This window comes from Terrapene carolina, unplaced genomic scaffold (genome assembly GCF_002925995.2).
Source record: "Terrapene carolina triunguis isolate 2854851 unplaced genomic scaffold, T_m_triunguis-2.0 Scaffold629, whole genome shotgun sequence".
Taxonomy (NCBI): domain Eukaryota; kingdom Metazoa; phylum Chordata; order Testudines; family Emydidae; genus Terrapene; species Terrapene triunguis.
In genome coordinates, this window is record NW_020664980.1 from 13,028,227 (window position 1) to 13,038,719 (window position 10,493).

Genomic DNA, 10,493 nt, shown 5'->3' on the forward strand with positions numbered 1-10,493 from the left:
AAGAATAATATGAATACAGTTCTATGTACAGATTTCTGAATCTTGCAACTTGTCTCACTCCCTGTTGGTATTCAAAACACTTCAGGGAGGGGCAAGAGTCCAACACACAGCAGAATCTGTATTATATTACTTTTTGGGGTGAGCACAGTGGATTAAATAGCAAACACAAACTGTCCATTATAACTGTCTCCTGTTTCATCAACAATAGACTTACGATGGATGGTTAGTAATTTGTACTAGTACAAGTAAAACAATAATATAGCATCACAAAAGGTAAACAAATAGTGTAAAGAGTGAGGCGTACAACAGGTGTTTAAAATGCATTTCTTCAGAGCAGTACCATGTCTATATTGTATCTGTACGTTACCTAGCACAATGGGGCCCCAGTCCTGACTGGGTTCTTTGAATGCTGCCAGAACACAAATAATTACGTATTAACTCTTGTTATTGATGTTGTAGATAAAAACCATACTTTTTCTAAAATATTCTTTTTAATCTAATTGCATCTTTCTAAATTGTGCTTTAGACTCAATGGGCTAAATTCATCCCCAGTATATCTGTATTACCTTCAGTGGTTTTACACTAAGGATGAACTATTGGCCTTAGTGTGAACATCAGTATAATTCAGTCCCAAGTCCTGTGGTCTTTCTGACCACCTATGGAGCCACTTGCAAGCAACACCTTCTGCGTTACCTACTGCTCTTGGGGGGGCCTGAACCCCACCCAAAACATCAGGTGGGCGTGTGCAGCTAGTGCCAGGCAGGCCTTCCTCACCTCCATCTCCTCTGACTGGAGCAGAGGGGAAAGTGCTGAGTCACGTTTACCTATGGCTTGGACAAGGCGAGTTCCCTGTGGGCTGTCGCCACCCACTCGGGACCGGGTATCGCTACCTCCCAGTACCAAGAGCCAAATACCTCCCTGGCCTCAAGCCCCACCCCCCCGCCAGGCTCTAGCCGCCTTTCCTCCCCTACCTAGGGTGACCAGACAGCAAATGTGAAAAATCAGGACGGGGGTGGGGGGGTAATAGGAGCCTATATAAGAAAAAGACCCCAAAATCGGGACTGTCCCTATAAAATAGGGACATCTGGTCACCCTACCCCTACCCGTCCTTTCACTCTCCAGACCCCCCCCCCCTCCAGTCTCCTCAGGCTCCAGCCCCCGCCCCAGTCTCTCCAGAGTCCAGACCCACATCTCCTCAGTCTCAAGACCCCTCCCCCGATCTAGCCCCCCGTCTCCTCAGGCTTCAGACCACGCCCCCGAATCTAGGTACCCCAGCCCCAAGGGCGGGCTCCTCAGGTTCAAGCCCCCGAGCCCGGGCGCTGAGAAGGTGCCCGAGTCGCGCTGGGTCCCGCCCTGCCTTCCCCCTAGCGGGGCGCCGAGGGGTGGGGACTTTCCCGGCTCAGGCCCGGCCTCCCGCCACCGGGGTATAAGGCGGCCGGGCGGGCGGAGGGAGCTCACGGGTCCGGGCCGCGCTCTCGCCACAGCTACAGCCGCCCGCTGCCTCTCCGCCGCCAATTCCTGCTGCGCCACAGCCCTGCCATGGCCGCGCTGACGGTGAAGGCCTACCTGCTGGGCAAGGAGGAGGTGGTCCGCGAGATCCGCCGCTTCGCCCTCGAGCCGCCCGCCCGCTACCAGGACGTGCGCGACAAGCTCTGCGAGATCTTCCCGGGGCTGCTGCGGGCCGGCGCGGCCCCCGGCACCTTCCAGATGAATTACAAGGGTGAGCGCCCCGCGGGGGGGGGTCCTAATAAGCGAGGCCCAGGGTCTCTGGTGTGGTGACCGGAGGCGACGGAGGGACACCTGGAGGGTCCCCGCTGGCCGGAGCGGGCTACTTTCCCCGCTCCAGGCTGGGCCCCCCCGGACTACCCGGGGTGCGAGCCCTGCGGTCACTGGTGGGGGCAGAAAAGCCTTTATTCCCCTCCCCCCTTTGAGTTCGGTCGCACCTTAGCGAGTGCGGGTGATTGAACAGTTCCCTTGGGGGGCCGACCTGACTCGGCGGCGTGACTTCGGGTCTGTCTACACTCAAAGCGGCGGCGGCGGCCCAGCTGGTTTTAGGCCTGGCGCCTGGTTTGTCAGGCTCTGTTATTTTCAGCAGAGGTCACACACGCAGTAATGAAACCTCACAGGCTTCTTGATAAATAAGCGTTTTTTAACTTCTAATCTACTTGGAATGTCTCAAAGAGGAAGGGTGGACTCCGCTGTATATCACTAAGAGCTTGGTATAATTTCTATCTGATAAGAGACGCCCCAGAGGGGACCTGGCTGCTCCCCTGAAGGAAAACAGGCCCACCAAATAGCTCTTGGAACAAGGCTTTGTGCCAGTCTTGCCTTAAGAGCTTAACTTCCTGACACAGGTTCCATAAGCTTTTTTTTTTTTTTTTGTACCTCTGTAAATGCTTAAGGCTTGGTAGGGGGACCAGATGTCCGGATTTTTATAAGGACAGTCCTGATTTTGGGATCTTTTTCTTATATAGACTCCTATTACTCCCTCCACCCCCTGTCCTGATTTTTCATACTTGCTGTCTGGTCACCCTAAGGCTTGGTCTACACTATAAACTTATGTCCGTATAACTGCATCGCTCAGGAGTGTGGATTTTCCACCCCGAGCCACTTGGTTATACTGATCTAACTCCCCATCCCTCCCCCCCATATGTGGACTGTTGACATAGCTACCGTCTCTCAAGGAGGTGGATTACTATGCTGATGGGAGTATAGTAGCGTCTTCACTAAAGCGCTGCAATGGCATAGCTGCACTGCTGTAGCACTGTGGGTGAAGACCCGTCTTAGAAGGAAAGTACATAAAGTGAGACCTGTCTTAGCTCAAATTACAGAAAGAAAAGCTCTTGCTGCTATTCTGCCAACCCTTCACTAACACAGTATCCATCTCACACTTTCTTATCAATGTCTTTAGTCTCTAAACCAGCTCTTAGCAAGTTGGCAAAGCATTGAGGAGACTTGCCCACTTCTATGAGATGTATCAAACTTCCTTTAAAGTATTATTCATACAGTGACTTTATGCTGATCAAAGAGCAACATATTCCAGTGCCAACTACTTTGTTCTTAAATATCTTACACTCAGAAGCCTGTTTTCTTCAGATGATATTCAATTTGTTTATTGTGAAATGGCTTCCTTGTAAGATTTTTCTCAGTTCCCACCACTGCCAGTTCTTAACAAGAACACATACAGTTCTGCAACCTAGCTTCTTCCTGGGAGTTGCTGCTGTGGCAACGTAGTACTGCAGACACAGTGAGAATTATTTAAACATAACTATTGCTGCAGTGCATGTGTCTTTAAAACTAGACCAATGCGGTGGGTGTGTAAACAGAAGATACTTCCTTATCAAACGAACTACTCTCAAAGAGAGAGGCAAGGAGGGTGAGGTAATACCTTTTATTGGACTAACTTCTGTTGGTGACAGAGAGGAGGAGCTTTTGAAAACTTGTGTGTCTCTCCAACAGAAGTTGGTCTTGATATCCTGGGACTGACTTGGCTACAACACTGCATAGTCAAGTAGGTCAAACTTTGGGTCTAAGTACAGTAAAAGCTGTTTTATTTGTCACTTGAACAACTGGAAAGCTCTCTAAACCAGCATTTCTGATCTTCATTGAAAGTCTGGTTTATAGTCCGGTTGGCTCCGTACCTGGCTCGGTGTGGCGCCACAGAAGCAGCGACATGTCTCTGCTGTTCCCGGACGGAGGAACGGCCACGAGGGGCTTGGGGCAAGGGGTTGGGGCATAGGAGGGGCTTTGGGGTGCTGGATCCAGGCAGCGCTCACCTCGGGCGGCTCCCCGCAAGTGGTGACATGTCCCTGCCGCTCCTAGGCGGAGGTGTGGCTAGGCAGCTCTGAGCACTGCCCCCGCCCTGAGTGCTGGCTCCGCAGCGCCCATTAGCTGGGAACCATGGCCAATGAGAGCTGTGGGTGGAGGCAGCGCGCAGAGCCGCCTGCCGTGCCTCTGCCTAGGAGCAGACGGAATAGGTTGCCACTTGTGGGGAGCCCAAGGTGAGTGCAGCCTGGATCCAGCACCCCAAAGTCCCTCCTGCACCCCAATCCCCTGCCCCAAGCTTCCTCCTGCACCCAAACTCCCTCCCTCTTAGTTAACTGGAATTTTTGATTTACCAGTACACCCCCCCCCCATTTCCCCCAACATGCCAGATAACACAGCTTTCACTGTAATTGGTTTTACCATCCTCTTTTGCCTAATCTGGGTTCTGTGAGTAAGAACCAAGTGCCATTTTGAGGCGAGGGTAGATACTCAACACTATTATTCCCTCTTTAACAGACGGGTTCTAACATTCAAAGCAGTGAGGTGTTGCTTGATTGTTAGTCTCCATTCTTAGCAAAATACTTAAGACTACTGAGCATGTCCTTGTATGAAAACAAGGACTTACTTGCATCTCTTCCTGATTATCACTTCTATCCAGTTTATTAATCTCTGTCTTCTCCAGATGAAGATGGGGACATGATTGCCTTCTCCAGTGATGAAGAACTCAAGATGGCATTGCCATACGTGAAGGATGGCATTTTTCGTATTTACATCAAAGGTAACCTTTGGTCTTGACAGCCTCTGTACCACCACAAAGAGATGCATGGTTGGCCTTGTGCTTCTGTAATGAGTTACCTAGTATGGCAGAGGTAGTACTCAGAGCTCACCCTTCTTCAGGTACTCTGTATCACACACTGGCTGCTTCCGGAGCAATAGGCAAGGAACCACGCTTGCCTTCCTTTGCTACAAGGATGGCACTGTGATATGGGCCCCTTGAGGGTAGGGTGAACAAAGCATAAAAGGTGTTTATGGGCTTGGAGAAACCCTATTCCATTTTGCTGAGCAGGGAATAAACTAGCAAATCCACTGTCAGATTCTACTCTAATACAAAATTCACACCATTGGATAGTTACTTTAAGAAAAAAATAACATGGCTGGACCTTCACTAGTACTATTCACCAATGAGAAGGCGTGTGCAGTTTCATTCTTAATCATGACTCATTCAGTACTCCTCTCTGGTTTTACTAGCATTTTAACATACCTCATAGTAGCACTCTGATGGTTGGAGTCAGTGCTCACATGTACCTTTTCACTCTTCTCACATAGCTTCAAAGACTGATGCATGCACAGTTTGCAGATTTACAGATCACTGCTCCTTGTCCCTCCCTTCCTATCTGTTAAATCTGCTTGTTTTCTCTTAACTTCTCTGAAAAGTTTATATTGTATTGATGATTGCATGATGCCTGGAACAATGGGGCACAAACTTGATGGATCTTGGTACTGGCATGATGCAAGTTAAGGAATGGAATAGACTGATGAAGTGGGGAAAAAAGTTATCCGTTCTCAGCCTTAATGAAATGTAAACAGTTTCTCAAGTGTAGGTTTGGGGTGGGAAACTAATTCCTTAATGCACAACTTAGTTCTGAGGACCAGTCCTCTAATGATTCTTGCACTGGAGTGATATGAGCAATGTAAAAATCTAACCTGGAAAAGCTGGTCCATAACACTTGCAGGGCATTGCTGACTTTTGGCTCTGATTTAAAGAGCGGGACACTAGCAATTGCAATATATTCAGCAAGGCAGGCCTCTTTATTCTAGGACTCTGGTGGTGGTGGTTTTTTAATACCCATTCACATGAGAACTAGTTAGGAGCTATTGAATAGACTGGTCTCAATATCATACTCTGATCCAGATTTATCCTGGCTTTTTCCTGTGTATGACTTTAGTCTAAATCATATAACTAACAGCATAGTAGAGGCAGTACCTTGACTAATGAGAAGAATACCAAAAAAAATTTCTCTTGAAGACTAGAGGTTGTGGTATGCAGCAAAAGTTGAGGGCAAGAGCATCAATTCTTGTCTGAGCCAAACCGCTAATGCAATAGTCTAAGATGGAGCTCTAAAAAAGATTTGCCCGACTCAAGAGGGAATCACATAACTTCCTAAAACTAGGACTACACTTAAAATTTAAAAGTGGCACTCTTGCCTGAGTGCAGATAAACTAATGGAAAGATTAAAGTAAATGGAGAACTTTCCACTGCTCTAAAAATAATGGCTTGAAGATTGATGCCTTATACCTCTGAATTAAAATAACTGGGAATGTGACTCAAAGAGATGCTCATCTTTTTCTGAAGAAGTAATCGACTAAAATCCAGTGGTTCCTGTAACCTCTAAACAATATCGCAAGTAACATCTATATAAACTAGTGCAGGGATTCTCAACCTATCATAGTGCAGACAGCTCCTTCCATCACCGTCCACTCATAATCCTATTCAGTATGAGTCCTATGAATAGTGCATAAGTAGGCATCATGGGCACCTCTATTAGTAGGGCTTCCATGACAAACTAGTGTGTGCATATTATGTACTACTAAATACACCTATAGAAACTTTCAACGGATCATATTCCTTTAAATACTTAAAATGGAAATCTACCTGTTTCCTTTGCACTATAAAGGCATTTTCTTTTTAGAGAAAAAGGAGTGCAGACGTGAGCACCGTTCACAGTGCAACCAGGAGCGTCCCCCCAATGTGGTGCACCCCAATGTGATCTGTGATGGCTGTGAAGGACCAGTGGTAGGTGCTCGATTCAAATGCACTATTTGCCCAGACTATGACCTATGCAGCACCTGTGAGGGGAAAGGCATCCACAAGGAGCACAACATGATCATGTTTCAAAGCCCGCTGCTCAATCCATTTGAGGTGAGCAAAACTAACTTCTAGCATGGGGAAAGACTGGTCTAGAGGGGAGCCTGTAGAGGGCAGCTAAATGTAGGATAAACTGTAGATAACAGGCAGCTGTATCTTGTGGGCTATACTTAAAATATTCTGTCTAAATATGTGGACTTACATAACTTTCTTCTCCCCGCCCTCAGTGGTTTCCCAGAGGTCGCTGGCTTCGTAAGATGAGACATGGGGTTCCACCCTTTGCATGGATACATGGCTGGGGGCACCCTGGCCCTACCCCTCCATGTGGAAACTCTGAGCAGCCACAAGCCAGTGCTGCACCCCAAAATCCAGACCCTGAGCAAGGTAAGGATGGAATGACTTGGTCAATGAAGTATTCAAGGTAAAATAACTGATCACTTTTGCAGAGTAGTATGGAGTCTTTGGATTAAGTGTGTATTTTAAGTATTTTTTTAACGATTTGCTGGAACTTAAGTGTGTGTGTGTCAGTCAGTCAGTCAGGGTAGCAGTACCAAAACCCCTCGTGGACCTTGAGGAAAGAATAGATTGCACATTGTACTCTTAATTTCTGTTAACATGCAGTAGCTTTTTTTTTTTTTTTTTTTTTTTTTTAAGAAGCCTTTAACAGCCAGCCGCAGGACCATGTCACCTTTTTAAAGAATGTTGGAGAGAGTGTTGCAGCCATGCTAAGTCCTCTTGGTAAGTGACTTTTAATCTGCTATCCCAAATCAGCATTTTACTATAGCTTGTATCAACAGGAACAGTGGCCTACTTCTGCCTCACAGGAGACCTGAGCCATTTCTGGCCACTCAACTTGGCAACCTCCATGTTTCTCCTTCACTCACTCCCACTTCACTGAGATGTGGTCTAGTCTCCAACAAACATACCAGAGACACTAGGAGTGTCATTCTTCAGACTGAGGCAAAAGATGAGGCATACGCTACTTTACTGTGTAATGTCAGTATTTAATTGGGAAGAATCGGTGGTAACTCAAGTGACTCCTGTGATTGTAAATAATAATTCCCTCCTTCATCCTCTAGTCTAAATTAATGTAGTGAGCAGCACTCTGACATGAGGAGATGAAGCACGTGTACAACAGTATACATGAAAATGTGCACCGAGCTGGTGCTCCATTTGGCATTGTAAGTGCTAGACTTCTACCTTCAAGTATCCCGGAGGGGATGAGAAGCTGTAGATGAAAATAGAACGGTCCCCTCTCCTCTTTCTCTCCCCCCCTCCCCCTTTAAAATAACTAGGATTAATGTGAGATCACTGAAGGAACTTCCAGGACTGTACTTTGGAGACAAGTGTACTGACTCTTCTCCCCCTCAACTGTTTTCCTAGGCATTGAAGTAGATATTGATGTGGAACATGGGGGACAAAAAAGCAAAGTGACTCCCCCTTGTCCAAGTTCACAGAAGAGTGATTCTGAGCCTGGAGGCAGTTCCACTAGCCAGAATGGCCAGACCAAACCAGAAGGGAGTAGTAAAGAACCTGTCCCCGAGAAAGAAGATTCTATTACAGAGCAGATGCAGGAGATGGTGATAGAGCCTCCTTCCACACCCATGGAAGACAGCAATTTCCTGTCGCAGGTATGTGAATTCCTTTACCAGATGACAGACATGACAAGTTCCTTTTTTGCCATTAGGCATAGCCATAACTGGTTCTTACTACTATAAACTAAATAGCATCATTGGAATGGATTTTAATAGCACAAATCACAGTGTAGATATATCTGTGAGTAGCTACTTCTGTTGGGATCTTGGCATTCAATCCCATAAACTCCTCTCGCTAAAGGAAAGGAATGAGCCTGTTTCATGTCGATGGTAGATAATAGCAGAGCCTGCATCCTACTCTGGAGAACCTTGCAAGACATTGGCTCCTTTTTCTTTACACTTACAGGAACAGGGTGAATCCAGTAGTTCTGCAGGGGGTGATGAGGACTGGACCCACTTAACTTCAAAAGAAGTGGATCCCTCCACAGGTGAACTGCAGTCTCTCCAAATTCCAGAGACACAGGCTCCCAGCTCTTTAGACCCATTTCAGGTTCCCCCTAGATCAGGACCTACAGGACTGCGAGAAGCTGCACTCTATCCACATCTCCCACCAGGTGAGTAGCTGTATTTTGGTCAACCACTTGTCCCTTTTCAGTGAAGCCTATTTCTTGGGTTGCTAGTAGAAGGACCTTAACACTGTCCATCATATGGGTTGTAAGAACAAAGAGCGGAAAACCTTGTCTACGGCTAAACTACAGCTAAGACTTTGTTGCCACCTCTTGCAGCATTTCATTGGAGTGGTGGTAGAAGTCTTTTTTTTGTATTGCCCTGGATGACATGTAGTTTCACTTTCACCTCACTTCAGTTTGTATGAAAAATTACACTAGACAAACTGACAAATACTGCCAGATGCACTAAATAAAATTGGAAAACACCCAAGATTTATGGGGAAGTAGTAAATACTAGGTGTTAGAGGGGGGAAAAATTCAGAGACTCTTAGTAAGGATATTCCACCAATACCAACTATAAGCAGTTAGCTAATTAAACTATATGGTTCATTCAGCCAACCTGAAAAAGGCAGTCCATTAGGAAATGCTGTCCTTGCTTCCTGTGAGGGGCAGCTCATAAGAGTAAGATGGCACTTACTAGGGTGAGCCAGTAATGGAATTCTGGGCCATAATAACCACTGCATGATCTCTAGCATCCTTACATGAAGAATGGCTGGAGTCAAGTTTGATCATGCATTTACAATAAGGCATGTGCTGTTGAACTATACTGTATCAAGAATTAAGTTCTTTAGGAAACCAGGTCAAAGGATATATCCTTGATAAGTAACTAGCTATACAACATGGTGATAGCAGCGATCAACTATGTAGGTACAGCACAAGTTCCATCAGCTCCTTGCTTTGTTTGTTAAACTGTAGGTATAATCCCACTTTGTACTCATAACTTTTGATTTAACAGAAGCAGACCCCCGCCTGATTGAATCTCTGTCCCAGATGCTCTCCATGGGTTTCTCTGATGATGGCGGATGGCTGACCCGTCTCCTACAGGCAAAGAAATGTGACATTGGGGCAGCACTGGATACCATCCAGTATTCCAAGCAACCACCTCGTTCCTAATGGCATTTGTGTAAGCTAGAGCACTTTCCTGTGAACTGATGAAAACTGAACAGCAGTTCTACACTGATGCTTGTCTCCCTATCAGAGCGGTTGTTGTCTCTTTTTTTCTGTTTCCATGGTGGGAAAAATAAATATTTCCTGTCTTTAATTATTCATTTGTGAAATATCAGATTACTTGACTGTAAAATCTGCAGGGTAACCTAGCCACTCCAGGGACAAGCTGCAATGCACTAATACATCTTGGCTGGAATTTAGTTTAGGAAGAACACCTAACCGGGGAGAACTCAGGGTCTTGGGCAAAGTAAAGAAGTTAATCAATGGTCTCTCACTCTTCTAGAAGCTGAGACAGGAACTGCTTCTTATGCTACAGCAACTATTCAAGCACCCAGCACTGTTGTAGGTATAGATCTAATCCTAGATAAGGAGTGGAGGACAAGAGTTCTAGAAGAGAGTAGGATTAACTTCTCTTTAGAGAGATGACAAACAACTGTGGTGGTACCTACTCCAGAACACACAGCAGCCCTGGATTGACAGAAGCTTACAGTAAGGAGGCTCTCTCATACAATGAGATCCCTGGAATGCTCAGCTTCAGCTCTCAGGGCTCTACCAACCTTCTGCCTTAGAGTATCTGTTTACACAAGTAGCAGGAGGGTTCTTGCCTTATTTTGCCAGCAACCAAATAGCAGCTGCTAGTCCAGAAGCAAA

At 46.3% G+C, this 10,493-nt stretch overlaps 1 protein-coding gene across 4 annotated transcripts; it reads left to right on the top strand.

Moving 5' to 3' along the window:
* Positions 1-1,385: 1,385 nt before the first annotated feature.
* Positions 1,386-10,117, top strand: SQSTM1 (sequestosome 1). 4 transcript variants are annotated; one of them, XM_024199776.2, is made up of 8 exons: positions 1,386-1,720; positions 4,448-4,543; positions 6,441-6,685; positions 6,859-7,015; positions 7,289-7,369; positions 8,015-8,262; positions 8,573-8,780; positions 9,631-10,117. In XM_024199776.2, exons 1-8 carry the CDS (start codon positions 1,540-1,542, stop codon positions 9,786-9,788), a joined length of 1,374 nt encoding a protein of 457 aa, XP_024055544.1. In that variant the 5' UTR covers positions 1,386-1,539; the 3' UTR covers positions 9,789-10,117. The 4 variants fall into 4 exon arrangements, with proteins under 4 accessions (XP_024055544.1, XP_024055546.1, XP_024055543.1 ...); XM_024199778.3 differs by having other exon boundaries at positions 1,388-1,720; positions 6,441-6,559; positions 7,286-7,369; positions 9,631-10,116; XM_024199775.2 differs by having other exon boundaries at positions 1,390-1,720; positions 7,286-7,369; positions 9,631-10,115.
* The last annotated feature ends 376 nt before the right edge of the window (positions 10,118-10,493 follow it).

Bases quoted from the DNA above. Each gene is read 5' to 3' on its own strand.
- SQSTM1 (XM_024199775.2), top strand. From the start codon at position 1,540: ATGGCCGCGCTGACGGTGAAGGCCTACCTGCTGGGCAAGGAGGAGGTG. The intron at 1,721-4,447 runs GTGAGCGCCCCG...TGTCTTCTCCAG, and splicing joins CTTCCAGATGAATTACAAGG to ATGAAGATGGGGACATGATT. The intron at 8,781-9,630 runs GTGAGTAGCTGT...TTGATTTAACAG, and splicing joins CTATCCACATCTCCCACCAG to AAGCAGACCCCCGCCTGATT.